The sequence below is a fragment of the Pectinophora gossypiella genome, chromosome 7 (assembly GCF_024362695.1).
Source record: "Pectinophora gossypiella chromosome 7, ilPecGoss1.1, whole genome shotgun sequence".
Lineage (NCBI taxonomy): Eukaryota > Metazoa > Arthropoda > Insecta > Lepidoptera > Gelechiidae > Pectinophora > Pectinophora gossypiella.
The window spans coordinates 15,347,974-15,368,106 of record NC_065410.1 but is presented as its reverse complement, the minus strand read 5'-3'; the positions used below and the strand labels follow the sequence as shown (position 1 = coordinate 15,368,106).

At 39.7% G+C, this 20,133-nt stretch overlaps 3 protein-coding genes across 3 annotated transcripts in view; 1 reads left to right on the top strand and 2 right to left on the bottom strand.

The window, feature by feature from the left end:
- LOC126368383 (neutral ceramidase) overlaps positions 1 to 20,133 on the top strand; it is a 354,827-nt gene that overhangs the window by 214,866 nt on the left and 119,828 nt on the right. The window lies entirely within an intron of this gene.
- LOC126368324 (dynein axonemal heavy chain 2) overlaps positions 1 to 20,133 on the bottom strand; it is a 64,402-nt gene that overhangs the window by 25,810 nt on the left and 18,459 nt on the right. The window contains exons 26-48 of the mRNA XM_050012234.1: positions 15,332 to 15,475; positions 14,681 to 14,779; positions 14,141 to 14,360; positions 13,639 to 13,801; positions 12,664 to 12,842; positions 11,869 to 12,061; positions 11,450 to 11,591; positions 10,578 to 10,715; positions 10,084 to 10,302; positions 9,476 to 9,719; positions 9,217 to 9,353; positions 8,670 to 8,825; positions 8,081 to 8,283; positions 7,227 to 7,412; positions 6,456 to 6,620; positions 5,563 to 5,675; positions 4,975 to 5,120; positions 4,121 to 4,304; positions 3,482 to 3,600; positions 2,646 to 2,752; positions 1,990 to 2,151; positions 1,236 to 1,384; positions 526 to 641 (exon numbers count right to left, since the gene is read on the bottom strand). Of these exons, the coding sequence (XP_049868191.1) occupies positions 526 to 641; positions 1,236 to 1,384; positions 1,990 to 2,151; positions 2,646 to 2,752; positions 3,482 to 3,600; positions 4,121 to 4,304; positions 4,975 to 5,120; positions 5,563 to 5,675; positions 6,456 to 6,620; positions 7,227 to 7,412; positions 8,081 to 8,283; positions 8,670 to 8,825; positions 9,217 to 9,353; positions 9,476 to 9,719; positions 10,084 to 10,302; positions 10,578 to 10,715; positions 11,450 to 11,591; positions 11,869 to 12,061; positions 12,664 to 12,842; positions 13,639 to 13,801; positions 14,141 to 14,360; positions 14,681 to 14,779; positions 15,332 to 15,475 (3,684 nt within the window). The remainder of the gene's footprint in view (positions 1 to 525; positions 642 to 1,235; positions 1,385 to 1,989; positions 2,152 to 2,645; positions 2,753 to 3,481; positions 3,601 to 4,120; positions 4,305 to 4,974; positions 5,121 to 5,562; positions 5,676 to 6,455; positions 6,621 to 7,226; positions 7,413 to 8,080; positions 8,284 to 8,669; positions 8,826 to 9,216; positions 9,354 to 9,475; positions 9,720 to 10,083; positions 10,303 to 10,577; positions 10,716 to 11,449; positions 11,592 to 11,868; positions 12,062 to 12,663; positions 12,843 to 13,638; positions 13,802 to 14,140; positions 14,361 to 14,680; positions 14,780 to 15,331; positions 15,476 to 20,133) is intronic.
- LOC126368496 (uncharacterized) lies at positions 16,969 to 18,910 on the bottom strand. The gene is made up of 3 exons (XM_050012520.1): positions 18,716 to 18,910; positions 17,898 to 18,146; positions 16,969 to 17,357 (listed from the first exon to the last, which is right to left on the bottom strand). Exons 1-3 carry the CDS (start codon positions 18,851 to 18,853, stop codon positions 17,193 to 17,195), a joined length of 552 nt encoding a protein of 183 aa, XP_049868477.1. The 5' UTR covers positions 18,854 to 18,910; the 3' UTR covers positions 16,969 to 17,192.

The window sequence follows — 20,133 nt, the reverse complement described above, 5'->3', positions numbered from 1 at the left end:
TCGCAAGATGAACTAAGTACCCACACCTCTGTTAGACCAACGCGATAGATGGAGAGTCAACTGTATTAGTGGAAACACAATAAATATCTGTTATAATTTTTCACCTTCCTGTCTGAAACCTGAATCGTCTATGTTAGAGCTGGGGGTCTAAAAAGAGCACACCGTTGCATTTCATCTAAGAAAGCAATATTGCTATTTGACATTTGTTTGCATTGCGCACTTACATTTATATGCGCAAATGTCAAATTGCAGTATGGTCTTTTTAACCCCCCTAATCTCGAGAACTACATTTCTCTAATAAGACTGTGGCGCCTTCTCCTTTTCATATCTACAGCAAATCTTAAACTAAATGATATCGACCCAAATTTCGCTAAGAATATAGAATCATTGGCAGGCTTAGGTAAGTTTTTGGAAATTCAAGCCTAAGGGGGTGAAAGACGAAATATGAAAGTTTAACAAGCTGCTCAACGCGTTCTATTTTAGAATGGTCATATCCTTTTACAAGAATTAAACGTTGAAACTAGCCTTCAAGTCTTCTCTGAAATCCTTGACACCGTAAGTCTTGGTCACTACCACTTGGTAGGAGTTGCATTCGCATATATACGACGCAATTCGGGTCAAGCTCTGACGTCCCGAACCACCTTGGGAAGAAAACGTTGATACATTGTTCATCTCCCCATTATCCCGTTTTTCACAGGGTCCGCTTCCCTAACTTGAAGATTTGACAGGTCCGGATTTTTACAGAAGCGACTGCCTGTATGACTTTCCAACCCGCGAAGGGAAAACCAACCAATATAAGCTAAGCCACAAACCTCCAAAATGCATTTCTCGGGAAAGTGGGTTTCCTCACGATGTTTTCTTTCACCGCTGAGCAAGTGATAATCATTTATGATACAAACATGAATTCGCAAACGAATTCGAAAATCATTGGTTTAGGCCTATGCTGGGATTCGAACCTGCGACCTCTGCGACTTCATTGGAGTCAAGCGGTCTATCAACTAGGCTACCACTGCTTTCAAAAACGTTTATTTATTACGTTGAGAAGTTACAGCATCCCTGTGTGCCGCCTAATTCGTAAATGCCAGCGAGACCGATATCCCTTAGCGGCTTGGCCATTTATGATTAAAGTAAGACGCAGAAAGGGTGAGATCGGCGCCCGATACGAATTGATGCGGGGCCGAGAATTACCGTTCTATACGTAGTATTATGCTTTATTCTATAATAGTGTTACTTACCAATCCCCACACACAGCATATTTCCTCTCTGCTGGGAGATGACTCGAACAATCCGCACGATATGCTCAATGGCGTCCTTGAACAACACCAGATCCATCTTCACTACACCGGGACAACTGTTGTATTCCTCCAGCTGAACCGTTATATACCTAGAAACAATGAATCTTATTTAAGACAAAAACATAAAGATTGAAAGTTTGACTGGAACCCGTAGCCTTGTGGTGTTTGTTACAAGCATTATAGGGTGTGACATTCAGTGCTAAGATCAGTTACGTCAGACATTTAGGAGCGCATCTTATTAAGGAAGTATTTTACTCTAAGTATTATAAATACCATCCCGAATATCAATAAATGATTATATCTCAGGTTTCAACGAATATATTATTCGTCAACAACACAATACCTCATCATCATCTCCCCTAGCGTTATCCCGTTTTCAATGATGAATGGTCCGCTTACCTGACGATTTGACAAGCCCGGGATTTTTACAGAAGCTTTTTTTTCAGCGAAGGGAAAACCAGCCTAATGCGGGTTAGGTCACATACTTCCGAAACGCATTACACGGAAATGTGGATTTCTTCACGCTCTTTTCCTTCACCGCTGAGCACGTGATAATCATTTATGATCCAAACATGAATTCGAAAATCATTGGGTTAGGTCCGTGCTGGAATTCGAACCAGTGACCTCAAAGTGAAAGTCAAGCGTTTTTTCAACTGGACTGCCACAGGTTCTACTATTAAAGTTTTTTACTTACTTTCTAAGAGCATCAGGGTCATTCAAGTCGTCGTAGACCTCGAACGGGTTGAGGAAGTGTCCGAAAAGCGGCGACTGCTTGTTGGGACACAGCGCGTGGAACGTCAGCTCGAAGTGCTTGCCCAACTGGTCGCCCATGTGGTTCATGAACCAATCGCGATCTCTTAAAAATTAGTTGATAATAGTTGGTCTAACAGAAAGATTCAGAAACAGAAACAAGAACAAAGATATAGAATGAGTCAGGTGAGATTGTGGTCTAACGCGAGCCTGTTTTATTTAAAAAATAACAGCTCGGTGAGGCGTGAATACTTAAGTTCATCTTGCAATGGATGCCCCTCTGGCTACCCCAATTGGGATATAGCCGTGAGTATTATGTGACGTAATAACGGCTTATTTGTGCGAAAAAAATAAACGGCGATATGGCTGACCACCAATCACTTTAGTCCAACAGAAAGCTCGATGAGGTGTGGGTTATGTGTGTAGTACTCTAAACCGGCGAGAATGTATGAAGTGTTTTAAAAAAGAAATTAAGACAATTGTGGTACCTTTATTTTTAATTTTGAGGGTGGTACCTATATCCAGCAGTGGGAAGACGTCCGCTGTTTAATGGTGACGAAAACAATTCGATAGAAGATGCTGTTGACAGTATGCACTTACTTGGTATCAATAAGTCGATCAGAGAACACTCTGAAGCATTCGCACACCCATAGCCGCAGAAACCGCGGCCGCGTATTCTGATAGTCCTTGTTACTTCTCAGCAAACCCTGGTATCAAATGAACGAACTCATGAATATACGACAAGTGATAGCTTTTTCCTACAGTCAATATGTCATGTGGAATAGCCAGTAAGATGACATTCCTTTGTAGCAACTTTAGTGTATTTTACCATACTTCTCTGTAGGAATATCCTATCCAACATGACGGAATTTCCAACTGTGTCAACATACCACACACCAGCAGGGCTATGATGCGTGTCGTGACATAATTTTGTCATGGCCTTTTGTCGTAGTGACATGACTTACTCGTAAGTCTATATATCGACGGGGCTAACATACGCGTACATTTAAGTCATCTCGTTCTGTCAAAAGACGACATTGTGAAATATCTCTACAAACACAGCTCGCTCATAGCCCTGCAGATATTCCATACACAAATCTCATTCTTACTATGTGCTGTCTAACGGGTAAGTGCGACCGATCCTCTGCTGCCCGTATCCAGCGTTTTCCCACGACCTTCAGAAGGTCATTGGTCACTTTATGGGTGTTATTGTATAATAATACAATATGATGATATTAAAAGAAAACATCGTGAAGAAACCCACATTCCCAAGAAATGCATTTTCGGAGGTATGTGACCTAATCTGTATTGGGCTGGTTTTCCCTTAGCGGGTTGGAAGATCAGACAAATAGTCGCTTCTGTAAAAAACGAACCTGTCAAATCGTCAGGTTAGGTAAGCGGACCCTGTGGACAATACAAGCATGGTTAACACTAACCTGGAATATCTTGGAGATATCTCGCAAGTTGAACAAGTAGTGCATCTTGCTCGGTGTCGGCAACAACTTCGCTACCACATTGTTGAAGATGTCTATAGTCGCGGTTAACACTATCTTGCCTGAAACCATAGAAATAATAATACGTATTAGACGGACATTTCCCACCCTGTGCCAATTATTACCTATGCCGAGATAGATTTACCTCAACCCAGCTGGGTCTCACTTCAGTCAAAAGAACGTAAGCCGGCTAAGGAGTAAGGAAGCGCGCGCGGACTGTCTGTCTGCTCGAACTTACGCGTTCGACGGCACACCACCATCTTCGTCGCCGTTCCGTAACCGCCTTCCTTCCTGCCAAGACCCCTGCCCACCTCCACTTAAGCCAAGCAATTCATATTCCTACATCTTCGAGTTGCAAAAGTTACAACACATATAACAAGAAGGCACTGCGGGTTCGTGAAGATGTTTTTTTTTTTTTCACAGAATCATCTTACTTTTACCTTTTTTTTGGAGCAGCATGGTGGAGTATCCCCTATACCCTCTCCGGTTGATTGAGGGGAAGTCTATGCCCAGCAAAGGGATGTTTATAGGCTGATTATGTACGTATAACTAAAAGAAAGAATACAGTGTTAATAAACGCACCAACGCCCTTGGTTTCCTCGTCAAAGTCCTGCAGGTGCTGGCGGATCATGGTGCCGAAGATCTTGACGAGCTGCTGCTCGGTGGGCGCGGTGAGGTAGAAGGCGTGGAAGCAGGACAGCAAGCGCGGCGGCAGCGGCGACCGCGCGCCGCCCGGCGGCCCTGCTGCACCCGCTAGCACCATATTCTGTACACACCAATCATGTTTTACAATACATACATAGCTGTAGGAAAGTGAAAATGCTATGTAAGGATAATGAATGGGAATTTGATTTTTTATGGTGTGAAAGGAGGATGGTTAATGAATGGGACGTAAGGCAGTTTTAAAAAGTAAGAAAGGGGAGTCTTTGGTGCGATGTCGGTCGGGTGAGAGGATTTTGTTTTAATATAAGATGGTGCAATGATTTTTGTAAAATATAAGGAGTAAAGACATTTAAAATATCCCGTGTTATTTCTATATCCCACAATTTACATACAATCAAGTCTATTCCCTGTTGGGATAGGCATCTGCCTAACTACCGATACTATTTGTTCGTTGATGTGTTGTTATCAGATATTGTTGCGGTTATTGACACTTTCAAGAACATAATATCTACAGGCGTTTCGATTCGAAAGTGTTATCATCCTAACGGATAGCCTGCTTGACTATCAATTACTATGGAAATAATTATGGACTTTGTATGAAAAAGCACACTGTGACGTCATAGAAAAAAAGTGTCAAAATGAATTACGTTTTACTTGATTAAAATTCAAAAATAAGTCAAATAGAAAAAAGAAAATCTTTTTCGTTGGTTTTACATGTGTCTTTATTTAGTAGGTAATCAGAACCTAGTATACGACCCAATTCAGGACAGTACCTTAACATTCTTCCGCCACTGCTTAGCGCGGTCAAACCAGTACCCGTAGTCGTGCCACAGGCGCATCAGCTCCAATGGCGGCTGCGACCCGTACTCGTCTCGTACAGGCATGTTTATGTCGTCCATGAACGCTATCATTTTCTTACCTGTAAGGGAAATGGTCAACATAAATACATACGTAAGTCCAGGTAGGCAGAGACCACAGAATTCTACTTATTAGGATTCTGAAATACCACCTTCGCTTTCTCCGCTCTCATCAAAGACTTCATGCGTGCTCGCCGGACTCTTGACATAAACAGCCTTTATACATCCCACTGCTGAGCACAAACCTCCCCTCAATCAACCAGAGATATGGAGAATACGCCACCATGCTGCTTCACTGCGGGTTGGTGAAGGTGTTTTTGTGGGACTAACAAACAATAATCTTACAAACAGCATAACATAAGCTCACATCTATATTGGGGTAGTCAAAAGTACATCCATCTGAAGATGAACTGAGTACTCACACCTCACCCAGCTTTCTGTTAGACCCACGTTGCATTTTATAATTTATCTTCGACCCAGTCTCCTAGCCTATTGTATACATACCTCCAGCGGGTACGTAGTTCCCTTTGGTTCTCTTCTCCAACCTGGCTTCTATGATATCTTGGACATTGGCAGCCGTCGTTTGCGCAGACATGTTTATCACTTGAGTACTATATCTGTTGTACAAGAAAAAAAAATTGGGTATCAAGGTATATGATCAGCTTGTGGGTACTATAGTTGGGCATATGCCTCCTTGTAGTCCGATTAATCGGACCAATAGGAAAAAAAAGTTTAGGTCGTCCGATTTTCGTAGGACAAAGTATTCGGACCATGTCGACAAAGGGTTTCATTGTTACGTGAGTCTGATTACTTTTTACCAAATGGCAAAACATGAAATAAATAGAAAATTGTAATCGAAAAAAATCTGACTCTGACGTGACTTGAACCCGCAGCCCTTGTCAACCCGGGACGAGCGAGTTAACCATTACACCACCGGGTCCATATCCAGGTCGATTTAAATTTTCACTTTGTGAGTTTCCCTGAGTACGGGTAAGTGCTATAAAAACAAAAATTCTTTAAAACACAAATTTGTATAAAAAAGCAAAATATGTCATAGAAAAACATGCCCAACCAACCCATACCTTAAGTAGCGTCTTTCGTAATACACCAGTCTTTAGTAATTAAATATTATTATTATTAGGTAACTTGTGTGATCCCACTGCTGGCCAAAGGCCTCCCCCATGTCTTTCCAAGTATCCCGGTTCTGTGCGAGCTCTATCCAGTCTTTTCGATAACCGTCGAGATCATCGCGTCATCGTTTTGTTTCGTTTCGTAGTAATTAATATTTCATAATATATCTTTGACCTAGGCTAAACTACGCCAATTCTAGAATGTTCGATTCTTTGAAGAAGTCTTAGCTAGAAGGAAACTGCCAGAGCAAAAAAGCACATGCATACCTGGTCGCATCTAAACTACTCAGAGTTCCCTGGATGAGGAAGGTCTTCCCGGTGCCAGTAGGGCCGCCTATAAGCACACCATACCCTGCCTTCAGCATGTCCAGGGCAATGAGCTGTACACGTATGAACTCCACAGTCGGTACTAGAATGTTGTGGAAACCGAGGCTGGAATAATGTTAAGTCTTTTAAAATGATGTGCACCAGATAGAACCATTCTGATTATAGAGTCAGCGGCGTCTAAAAAAGCCACATCAATTTTAAAAAGCAATTTTGCTATTTGACTTGCGCACTTACTATTATAGAGGGCGTTAGTGACACCGTATCGAATACTGAGGAGGTTGATTCAGCTCAGTTCATTCTGAGTTAAGACATGGAACTGGAAATAATTTAAAATAAAACCCAAAACACATGAATTTTGTGACGAAAAATTCCACTCGATATTAACTCAAAATCATGAGTTGAATCAACCCCCTCAGTATTCGGGACGGTGTCACTAACACCCTGAATGGGCAAATGTAAAATTGCAATGCAATATTGACAATGCAATATTGACTTATAAATAAATGAATTGCTACAATATGGCGTTTACCCCAAACGGCCAATCATCTGTCAAAATACATATTTTTTCATAAAAAGCCTATATGCAAAAAATTGCAAATAAAAGTTTTGCACCTCTGCGTTTGAGCTCTACATTGACATTTTATAGTTCATTTTTCTTTCAAAGTTACTTTCGCATTTACAATATTAATATGGATTAAATAAGATGCTTACTTAGGATTAAATCTCCAGTTATCAGGCAGCTTGTCCTCCCAGGGTTTGAAAACCCGCAGTCTCTCATCCACATAGTAATCGTAGACGGTGTCTTTCAATGGGAATACTCCTTCGTGCTCGCGGATCCAGTTGTCCAGGCGGCGGCGCGGCTCATCCTCCAGCGTTGCACACACTGACCAGATCAAGCTGGTAGAGATATACAAGTTAGTGATAATTTACGTAGATAGAGAACACAGCAAGGTAGCATTATGGAAAGATCATCATCTCCCTAGCATTATCCCGTTATTTACAGCCTCAGGTTAGAAGATTAGACAGGTCCGTTTTTTACAGAAGCGACTGCCTTTCTGACCTTCCAATCCGCGAAGGGAAAACAAGCCCAATACAGGTTAGGTCACATACCTCCGAAAAGTGCCCTTCTCGGGAATGTGGCTTTCTTCACGATGTTTTCCTTCACCGCTGAGCACGGGATAATCATTTATGATTCAAATATGAATTCGAAAACAAATCGACAATCATTGGTTTAGGCCTGTGCTGGATTCTCACTTTAAAAGCTCAAAGTGAGATTAAAGCGTTCTACCAGCTGGGCTACCACGGCTCTAGCATTATGGAAAGATACCAAGAGCAAAAGAGGAATCCGACGTTTGTTCTTTACGTTACGCTGGAATCACGCCAAAGGACCCGTGATCGATATTAACCCCGATCAATATAATGGTTGTGCGAATATTAGACTACCCTGCTTCTGATATTCGGTTAAGGTCCTTAAATAAATTACTAGTAGGCCCAGCAATGCATCAACCCATTCACACAAACACAAGATATTTCACCAAAATCGATTAAGCCACCAAAACACTTACGCGAAAAGGAATCTCATCTTGGTGAAGACGTCGTTATCTTCCTCATCGGGCGCAGGCGGTGCGGGTATGGGCAAGTGTCCCAACAGACGACACAAGGATCGCACCCCAGTCAATTCCTGACCTCTCACTGATGCGCCTTCAGCTAAGTGGAGCCGCTTTAGCTCTAGCACCGGGGTTAGGATCCGTTGGAAGTTTTGACGGAGCTGTGAAAAGGTTCTTAAGTTTATCGAGAATTTCTTAATCACCAGGCCAATTTTACCAGATTTTTACAGACCTGATGAATGCTTCCGCGAATGCTGCACAGGTGACCAAATATTTAGCTGACAAAATCTGACAAGCCATCGAAATGATAAGGACATTGACGTATTTCACCTCTGCCGGCCTGATTTCATGATTTAATGGGCATCGTTGTACAGACTGTGCCAATATTCTGTTCAATGTACGTTCATCCTTGAAATTATTATTACCACTATCAAGGACAGAACTTCTTTAGCACATGTCCCGATCTCAAGTCTCACACTATTAATTGAAAAGTCAATAACCCGTAGTTAACCTTGAATGTGTTACATAAACGTCTATGAATACCCACCAGCTCCCTATAATCCGGGTCAATGATGGTCTCCAGCCAAGAGTTAACGAACGGCCACCAGCCCCAGTCCTTGTAATCATTGTACACCATGCCGTTGCGAGACACCGTCGCCGGCGACGCTACTGATAGGTCGAGCGTCTCAATCAGAAGGGATACCTAGAAGATATTAGTAGGTAAAAAGACAAGTAAATAAGGTAAAACGCTAGGAAAGGAAGGTATATAAAGTAAGAGTATTTAGCCACTACATCTTTTTGTTCAAAACGAGGTAGTTTTTGGTATCTATCTTGAGGTACCAGCTTATAAGTCGCATTTCGCTAAAGACTGTGCAGGGTGCAAACGCAATGCTGAACATGCATTTGTCCAGCATTAGGACATTACAGACTAGTAATAATAAATTTGTCGCTAAATAAACGACCCCAGAGATAACCAGATACGTGCTAGAGCACGATAATGACATCCTTTAAAAATATACTTTTTTGAGCTTATGCAATCACTGAACCTGGAAGATACTTACAAGGTCATTGATTAAACAAAATGGCACATTCACCTGCGCTGGCATGGATATCCTCTCACTGTTGACAAGCGTGAGCAGTTTGTTATCATCCATCACGGAGTTGAGGTTCTCAATCCACACCGCGTCTACTGGACCATCGAATATGATCCATTTTAGATCAGGTGATTCATCTTAAACAACATATTCGATTAGAGCTTGCAGATACAACATACGTTCATAAGTTCGGTCGCATATACAGCAGGAATCATCTCAACCTTGAACCCACATGTTAGAAGAAGTACTATTATCTTACCTTGGCAAGTATTCCGCATGATAGACGAAAGCACACCATCTTTCCACTCTCCAGTCGCAAGGTTGAACTCTCCGTACAATTCTCCAAGCGTCAACGCTTTAGGGTTCAATGGGTGAGGCTGAACTGTCTCGAACCCTGCGACGCCTTCATTGTGGAGTCTTGTTAGAGTCGCCGCCAGCATCTTCCATGAGACAGACTTGGCTGTGTTCGTGTTGCCAAGAAGAATACTCGAGTGACGGGAATTCTGATTGGAAGACATTTAAGTAAGTCTCCGAGATTATAACCACTTCTCACAACACAACTGATATTGGACACAAAACAGAGGGTGTCTTAGAAGGCAGAACTACAAGTCATCAGAAAACATTCTTCCAAACCATCATAAAATGGATATTATTAACCGTATAAATGCATCGCCCATATAGGTAGTCCACCGTGTAAGAGAAATATAGTCCGATGGTTTAATAGGCATGATGGTTTTTTTCAGAGAAATGTATGTAAATATTCTGCTAGCGAACAAAGTGATTACGAATGCTTGCTACCAAATATTGTACTCCTTAGTGTCCTTACTTTACCACAAATACCTTTTCCAGAGAAGAAGAAGAACTAACCTTAGTCTCAAAAGTCTGTATGACTTTTAACAAAGCGGCTTTAGTAGGCTGCAGCCCTATCAACCTCATCTCCGCTGTGATAGCAGTCTCTAATACTTCATAGTCCAATGTTGGTATTTCCACTTCGGGATATATGTCGCGCATGATCCCGTCGAATAGGGGCACGTCTTTGGCCGTCAAACGGGCGACGTTCATGTCTCTCATAGCTAGGATTACCATCTGTAAGGAATGCAACAAAGGATCGCATTTATTAAATTTAAACATTTCAGAGTAGACCGTTGTGACCTTTTTTAAACCCATGTCCAATTTAGTGCAACTTAACGGGACTACAGATTAGGTGGTGTTCCAAGAGCGGACAATTATTATTGTTTACCATAGTTCATAATCACTGAAGAGCAGATAGAATAATATTTTGTAGTTCTACCTGCCTCACACATCGTTTTTCACATATTTTGGATTATTGCTTTCAACAACTATCCAAAGTTCAGACTAACCTCTTGTTCCGGCAGATGCGGGTACGCGCGACGCTTGACACCTGCATAACGTAACAACGCCACCATCGACCGAAGACCGAAGTCGTAGTGGTCTTGTTTGGACAGCTGCTGCATGGCCAGTTGGTACAGAGTGAACACCTAAAGAAAGAACATAACATAACATAGGGGGCGGGCTTATTGCCATTAACCGGGCTCAAATCCTGGAAACCACATGATATCAACTTTCTAAGATCCAAACACGAAGGGTCGAGTCAAATTCAGTGGTTTAAAGCCCGAGCAGGGATTCGAACCCTACTGTGTAAATCACGCGTTCTCCAAACTGAGCTATGACGGATTTTTGATGATTCTAAATAAATAAATAATATATTTATTTGCATGAATCCTTTGTTTGTTTGTATACTCTTTATTGCTTTAAAATACAAAGGAAAACAAATAATTGATCCTTATATAAAACACAAGCGAGCTTATCCCTAATTTGGATTTCTTCCAGCTAACCTTGGACTACCTGAAAGAAACTCAGTAGGCAAACGTCTTCTATCGTGTGGGTTATGAGGTGAATTACCAACCTCATCAACCCTGCTGTTAGGGTTATTACTTGAAACATGAAACCTATAAAAACTGAATATGCGTTACACACTTGTGGCTCGTGACACTTAATACAACAAATAAATCCACAAGTATACATATCATTTACTTCCGATACGAAGTCCTTATACCTATGAGCAAACCATATGATGAAAGGTGATCGTCCCATCGCCATCGGTAGATTCTGATTATTATTTAGACAAATGAATCACTTTCTGAATTAGACGACCCCTATTGCTAATCTACAGCTCTACAGGGTTATAATCGATAACCTTTGAAATACAAACCTTTTTGGCGTTGACCTTATAAGCGGTAAAACCATCAGAAAACAGAGTATTCTCAGCTATAATGAGCGAATCTGGCACACACATCGCTATAGGACGGAACATAGACTTGAGGTTATCTGGCAACTCAGTTCGCCCAGCGTAGCTGAAATGTTTTATTTATTTACTAATTTTCGTTCTACAAGTTTGGGGTAGGTACGGTCACGAGTACTAATAAGTATACACTTTGATACCATGTGGAAGAAATTAGGAAAAACCTATAGTTTGTCTTGCCAATGATAAACTGTTTTCACTTCACAAACAATCACAGTCGTCGGGAATGCATTCTGTTTAGGTTTTATTTATGTTTCACAGGGTTTTCTTTATTCTATTTAAACATGGGTTCCCAAGCATAGACCTCGCATTAGTTTAAACTCTCTTACCCAGGATTCATAGTAATGAAAACGCCACAGTTGGCATCCAATTTAATCTCGCATCCTTCAAACATGAACCGTTTCTGGAAGAGGGACAGTGCCAATAGCACCGCCAAGATCTGCTGCGCGACCACGGATAGCACCTCGATGTTGATGCGGTTGAACTCGTCAAAACAACCCCAACATCCGCTTTGGGCGATGCCTGCGCACATATAGATAACCTATCAACTAAAAATCTAACGTTTTGAACGTTTCTTTAAGTGGTATCATCACTTATTTAAAAACTACGCTCTTGTCGGTATAGCATTCCCCTCTATGCTACTTTTTAAGGAAGAATCGGGGAAAAATAGGGCAGTTGTTTTCCTCTTGTCTTCTGCCCCGCATAGCAAATTATTTGGATATCGCACTAATTGGGTAGCTTCCATCAATAAGTAAAAACGAGAAATTAGGTACTGGAATTTGTATGAAATTGTACTGAAACCGTGACGTCATAGAAAAACGTGGTGAAATATCACACTTATGTTGCATTTTTGTTAAATGGAACCAGTGATGAGTAATGTTTATTACTCATGTTTATTGTGGTGGTTACCACACAACATTATTTAACAACCAGTTGAAGAAACCGGCTGTTGGCTCTTTCATAGTTAACCTAGTTTGTGTAGTTTTTCAATTTATTTTTTCTGGTTTTAATTACCAAAACGCAACATACGTTTGATATTCCACCACGTTTTTCTATGACGTCACGGTGTGCAGTTGAATAACTGGCTGTTGGCTCGTCTAACAATTTTCAAAGTAACAGCATACCTGCAAAGCATTTGGCCATGGACTTGTAATCAAGCCCATCGGAGCAGTTAGTGACGACCACCCATCTCGCCAGCGCTCTGCCCAAGTCCTTGGTGGTCTCTGTCTTGCCTGTACCGGCGGGGCCTTGAGGGCTCCCGCCGCGGAACAAGTGTAATGCTGTCGTAAGGGTGATGTAGCATCTGTGGACGGTACATATGCAGGGTGTTAGTGACACCGTAACGAAAACTTTGAGGAATGATTCTGAGTTAATATTACGTGGAATTTTCCATAACATAGAATTGAAAATAATTAAAATATACACAAAAAGGTCGCGAGTTTTGCGACAAAATTCCACTCGAACTCAATCCTAAGCTGAATCATCCAGCTCAGTATTCAGTATGATGTCGCTAACACCCGGTATAGGCTTTTTTTTTAAATAGACTTTCGTTTCACCACAAATTCGCCTGATGGTAGAATTCATCTAATAAACCATTGTTTATTAAAATATATAATTATATAAATAGCTTATATGAATCCCATTGCTGGACACAAACCTCCCCTCATTCAACCGGAGCTATGGAGCATACTCCACCATCACTACATTACTGCACTGCGGGTTGGTTTGGTGGGCGCAATTCTTTTTTTGGGGTTGGTCTCAGTTTTGCGACTTAACGCGCTCTCCGAAGCACGGAATCACCTTTTTTGTTTTGATGACTCTAGCGGAGCCAACTAGTTGGCCACCTAGTTCCGCTCACATGCAACAGATGGCGTCACATTCAATAATGCAGTCTTCAAGCAGTCGCGGTTTACACAGCCAGACGCATATATAAACCTTCCAACACAACACTGTTGGATCGTCGATCCCTAGTCACACTACTAACTTGTGGCTAGTGGGGTACTATGCTGTGTTCGGTACCCCGAAAACATCCTTTGGCGGCAGCACACCCACGCCGCCAATATGACAATGCAGTTTTAATTGTATTTCGCTATGCTTACCGGTCAGTAAGAGGCGTAATGACGAGCCGACCAGAATTCCCAATGTACTCGTATGTGTAAATGGAATTTGTATTAGTTTGTCTGATATAACAATCTTCACGTTCGCGATCCCAGAAGAACTTGAGTTGCGAGAACCATTCAAATGCCGTTACAGTCATGCAACCTGAGAAAATTGGGAGAAACAACCTGAGAAAACTTAGAAAGTTGTGAAAAGAATGGAATATTATTAATATATATTATATATCCCAATTGGAATATTCAGAGGTACATCCATCGCGAGATGAACTACCCACACGTCACCGATCTTTCTGTTAGACCAACGTGATAGGTGGTAAGCAGTGTAAAGTACCAGGGTTCGAAAATGAGAAGCAAGCCGGTAAACCACGGAACCATACTGACTTCTATACGCCTGAATCGCTTTATTAGTGAAGAGTAATCCTTCTGAACTGGTAATAACCAAGCGTTGTAGTTGTAAAGTGTCTTTTAACACGCAAATATTTACCCATTTTATACATTCTATCAACGGTATCCCTAGAATGGATCTCAATAACGCAAAGGGCGTTGACTTTGCATCTTAATATCTTCGGGATATCCTTTCTGGACATCATTTGTAGCGTGGTCAAGATAAGGTTCTGTTTTTTGCGCAGTCTTTTCAGTGGTTTTTTCTCCTTCATTATTTCGCAGCGACAAAGTGTGCGAGTGCATTCCGAGGTCCAGGCGATCTGTCAGAATAATTAATTACTCTTGAAGCGGATTTCTCAATAGTCACATAACGTCCATTCGTAGAACTAAAGTAAATTACCTATACCACATTTTTTCATAAAAAAAAATGTTTGTTCATTGACAAATATTTTGCACGTTTGCAAGAAAAGACTACGAATGAAAGCTCTTTAATTCTTTAATTGGTGGAGAAAATGCTTTGTAGCTTTCCTTACAATGACAAACTAAGAAACAAGAAGAAGAGGGAAAAAGAAGAGGGTTGATGGGGTTGGTAATTCACCTCACAATCCACACGATAGAAGAAGAAGAATGACAAACTTACCTTACTGGAAGTTATACCCAGTTGTCCCGGATAATCGTTGATCCATTGTTCTCTTTGATATTTGCACTTACGTAATGCGGCTCGAGTTAATATCAAGTTCTGAAAGTATTGTAATAATCAATTTATTAAAATTTTAAAAGAATCCGAGATAGTTCTTGTCGGAGAATGTGTTTGAATATCGACTCGGGTTCTCAACCACTATATTGGACTTCGTTAGTTTGAATTCATGTTTGGAACACAGATACTTAATTGATGCCACCGGCCACGTGTTTCCAGCATTTGTGGCCGGTTAATGACGATAGCTTCGCCCCTATTACATGGGACTTAACCCTTTCACGCCTTTTCGTGCCCTCGCCGCCAATGTCTGATATATCAGACACGTAGTGATGCATGCAACTAATATCATAACTAATATCATATTTATAGGCCACTGAGATTTTAATACATTTTAAAATGTTTCAAGGAGTATATAAAAATAAAATAAAACCCATAAAACTTAAAAATAACTATATATATATATATATATATACAGATTTATTTACTACAAATTAAAACCCATCCAAAAACCCATCAAATTAATCCCATATTAATTTCGTATTTTGACGTTTAGTACAACGTAATTGATTTGACTAGTTATGGAATCTTACTTACATCTCTAAGCACAACTCTCATGGTATGTTCGAGGTTGAGCAGCCAGGTCTCCGCCGGTCCATCCAGGATCAAGTTGTATTTCCATTCTATACACTCTCCATCCTCAGACATCATCGCCTTTGCTACCGGAAGGCCAACTGAATTCTGAAATTGATTAAATATCTATAATATACATAACATAACAGCCTATATACGTCTTACTGCTGGGCACAGGCCTCTCATCAATCAACCGGAGGGGGTATGGAGCATACTCCACCACGCTGCTCCAATGCGGGTTGGTGGAGGTGTTTTTACGGCTAATAGCCGGGACCAACGCCTTACCGTGCCTTCCGAAGCACGGAATCATCTTACTTTTTTCATTCAATCAGGTGACTCAAGCCTGAAAAGTCCTTACCAAAAGCACAGTCTCACAAAGTGATTTCGACAATGTCCCCATCGGGAATCGAACCCGGACCTCCAGATCATGAGCCTAACGCTCTAACCACTATACCACAGAGGATGTTATCTTGTGTTATCTACACATATAAAAATGAATTTGATGTTTGCTAGTCTCGCTAAAAGTCGAGAACGGCTGATACGATTTGGTTAATTTCGGTCTTTAAATATTCATGGAAGTCCACGGATACGTAGTACACCAGCTCATCTAGTCGTAAATAATGCTTATTGACCATTATTATTAGTAACTATTCTTTATTTAATCCCATAAGGTCCAAATTTCTAGACACAATTTTCTAAATGTACAAACTTCATATTTGGAACATACTCAGGGGGGAGTCTTAAAAGGCCACAACAAAGCACCATCTAAAAAGCAATATTGCAATTTGACATAATATACGCATATAAAAGTGCGCAATATCAAAAAATGACAAATAGCAATATTGCTTTTCTAGGTGGATTGCTTCAATGTGGCCTTTATAACCCCATAAAATATGTTTAGTATAAGTCTTTACACAAGTAAATGAATAAAAAATATACTATACTTACTAACCTCATTATTCTACATAACAGAAATAAATATTAAAATTAATAAAATAAAAATACGTATCTTCATTATCACATTTTAATAAAATAATAAATAATAAAATATTTTAATCACAGAAAATATTAATTATTATAATACTTAAATTATATACTAGGGGCCTGTGAATAAGCGTCTGATAGCTTATCCAGAACATCTGATAGCTAATCAGATACTTATCTAACATTATTCGAGACGTGCTTGACAGTAGAGCCATCTAGTAATCGCAACTTTATGGGCTAATTTCAAAAAGTGAATAACAATACTTAAAAAAGCACTGGCTTTTTGTTTTGTATAAAATTTACACAATTTCCGTTATTTTTGCAGTTTATAACACAACAACAATAATTTTCTTTATTTGGCATTGACAAGTTTTCTGAGCCCCTTTTGTTGCACATTTTTGCCGCGGCACGCGCTGCGATCGTTTACTATATTCCCACCACACACTTCGCACATTCCCAATAGTGATACTGTTATCAGACAGTTACCCAGCAGATACACAATCAGATACTTCATCAGTATAAGTCGGAAATTGATGGCATATTTACTTACTTTTCCCAGTAGTTCATAATTTAGAGTTGATATTACGATCATACCCGACTGTTTAAAATAAACAAAATTATTGCCATCTGAAGATATTGGAAATCATTTATTTACTTAGGATAGGTAGGTACAGTCACAATATAATGTAAGTCAGTGTTAAGAAGTCAGGTAAGGTTGTGAAGAGTAATATCAACTCTATACATATACAATTTACTGTCAAGTTCAGGTAAATGAGACACCGAATTTCCGAACTATATTTATCAGCTAGTGGAGACAGGCCCTAACAAAAGTAATTTCTAGTCAGTGTTTATTCATACACACTATTTTCTTGGGCAACGAGAGAACTACTTTTAGAACCGCCTTCTTATCCTCATCAGACCGACATGATAGAACCATGTGAAGGTAATCATTAAGCAATCCTTGGGCTCTAGCACTTGGATGGTTCATCAGAAGTATTGTCAATGCCTGAAAGAAAAAAGAATACATATTATAACAAAGTGACTTTAACTTCAACCCTACTTCTTTCCTAATGTGGGTTGTGAGATAATACACCTCATCAACCCTAGTGTTAGGGTTACAATTACCCACTATAGCCCTATGACATGACTTGTATAATAACTACATACATCAACCATACTCTTGACATTCAATTTCTAAAACAGATTCCTATATTTGTAACTATATTTATGGTTTTTTTTGGTGGTTTTTTTTTTTGCACTTCTATTTTGTTGTGCCCGAAAGAGTCTATGTAATATAACTTATAAACTTGTACACCATCATAGTATGCAAATAAAGAATATATATTGAATATTGGGAATGGGCATAGAATAAACAATATACCATAATATTATAGATAGGGCACTTGGTGCACCAATAAGCTAGAAGCGACCTCGATTTTAAAGGTGTATGGGCCATATACAATATAAAGTTAAACTGAACTTTACAAATCCTTAAAATGGGAAAAGTTTGCAATTACTATCGTTATTTAAAAGTAACCAGTCTTACCCTTATATAAAAATCAAAATCCAATTTAATGTCATGTTCCCATGGAGGTGATTTCTTCAACAGGAACAGGAGTTTATCCCAATCATGTGAGTACACTGCTCTACCTAGAGCTAGCTTGTACTGTGTCCTCCATTTCTTTCTGTTTATGGCATTAGATACTTTACTCTGTGATTGCAACTCAAGGAGGTTTCGTTTACAGCGTCTATTTGGCTCTGTTGTTTGGTTTTCTAGCAGGTTTAGTACTCTTTTCTAAAACAAAATAGTGTATTAGATCTAATAGTGATCCTGGGAAAAACATAACCAAATAAAAATATTTGGCTTAAAAATCTCATGACCAGGCCAGAACATTTAAAAAAGTAGTGTTTATGGACAATCTATCTGGTATTTTGTGAAAATTCAAGTAGGTAACTAATTAATAAAAGTAAATTCCAAAATAGCGGAAAGATTGCCCATCTATAAGTGTGTAAAATTTTTTTTTAATATAAGGTCCATAGAAAAAGATGTTAACAACCAATGTAACTTGTTTACAATGAGTTTACAGCGGTTCTTTGCGTTACATGACATGACCTCTGATGAACTCTGAGAGGAGTTCTGGCAGTTATAATCTATTGTAATTATAATCTAATATACAAAGTTATATAGAGTTTAGACAGATTAAACAATTTGGTACAATAAATGTAAATTTAATGAGGTTATGAGTTTTATAAGTCCAACTTTTTTATCAAAGACATTCTAGATTAGTTGCCAAGAGATCTAATTAGGCTAAGAAACAGTAACAATTTATATCTGAATCACATATTAATAACATAAATTCTTACCATTGTACTCATAGGTATAAAGTGACATTTTGCTATATCCTCTTCCATTTTTATAACGAGAAAGCACACACCAAAATTATTATTTCTAACGTTCTTTTTTTTTATTGACTTCCCATTCACAAAATCAAGCAAAAACATGAATTAAAATCAGCACGCGGCGTGTTTGTTTTTGTTTAGTTTTTTTTATTCTTTTTTTGTTTTGGTTTTCCCGAAGGGTAAGGCAAAGGGAACTATGCCCATACAGCCATGTATGACGTATTTTTTTCTTGATGATTAATGAAATGATGAAAGGTGATGATGATGAAACCTAAGCCCCCACCCTCGGAGTAGACTCCTACTCCGAACCCCAAACGAATTAACTCAAAAGTCCGCATAAACTTTTGAGTTATGAAGCGGCTTCCTGACACGAAGCGAAAATAGGCAGATACACTTTGTTTATTGAATACTCCAATATAATAACACTCGCGAATGTCTTCCGACTAACTTAATGCGATCATTAACCACAAAACACCACTTCGTATTAATTATTTGATTATTCAATGAAGAAAGCAACTGTCCCGTTCCCGTCTCCCGCCAAAAAGCCTTTTTTTTATTCTCTTTTGTTTTGGTTTTCCCCGGAGGGTAAGGCAAAGGGAACTATGCCTATACAGCCATGTCTGACGTATTTTTTTTCTTGATGATTAATGAAATGATGAAAGGTGATGATGATGAAACCTAAGCCCCCACCCTCGGAGTAGACTCCTACTCCGAACCCCAAACGAATTAACTCAAAAGTCCGCATAAACTTTTGAGTTATGAAGCGGCTTCCTGGCACGAAGCGAAAATAGGCAGATACACTTTGTTTATTGAATACTCCAATATAATAACACGCGCGAATGTCTTCCGACTAACTTAATGCGATCATTAACCACAAAACACCACTTCGTATTAATTATTTAGATTATTCAATGAAGAAAGCAACTGTCCCGCGTTCCCGTCTCCCGCCAAAAAGCCTTTTTTTTATTCTCTTTTACCCATACAGTACAGGCTAAGATCGTAAGACCATGCTGCCTAGTCTTCAGTTCAGTACACACACAATCTTTCGTTATTTTGGTTGCCAGCTCAAAAGCAAAATTTCTACTAAAACATTTTTATCTAATTAAAGAATTTCAGGGACTAAAAATAGCAAAGTTTAATGTTTTTTTATTTTTTTTTGTTTTGGTTTTCCCCGAAGGGTAAGGCAAAGGGAACTATGCCCATACAGCCATGTCTGACGTATTTTTTTTCTTGATGATTAATGAAATCATGAAAGGTGATGATGATGAAACCTAAGCCCCCACCCTCGGAGTAGACTCCTACTCCGAACCCCAAACGAATTAACTCAAAAGTCCGCATAAACTTTTGAGTTATGAAGCGGCTTCCCGGCACGAAGCGAAAAT

What these genes read in the sequence shown, in the direction of transcription:
- LOC126368496 (XM_050012520.1), bottom strand. Translation starts at nt 18,853, where the DNA reads ATGTTTTTGCTTGATTTTGTGAATGGGAAGTCAATAAAAAAAAAGAAC. An exon ending in TTATACCTATGAGTACAATG is followed by an intron (nt 18,147 to 18,715) that starts GTAAGAATTTAT and finishes ATTTTGTTTTAG; the next exon opens with AAAAGAGTACTAAACCTGCT. An exon ending in ATTTTGATTTTTATATAAGG is followed by an intron (nt 17,358 to 17,897) that starts GTAAGACTGGTT and finishes TTTTTCTTTCAG; the next exon opens with GCATTGACAATACTTCTGAT.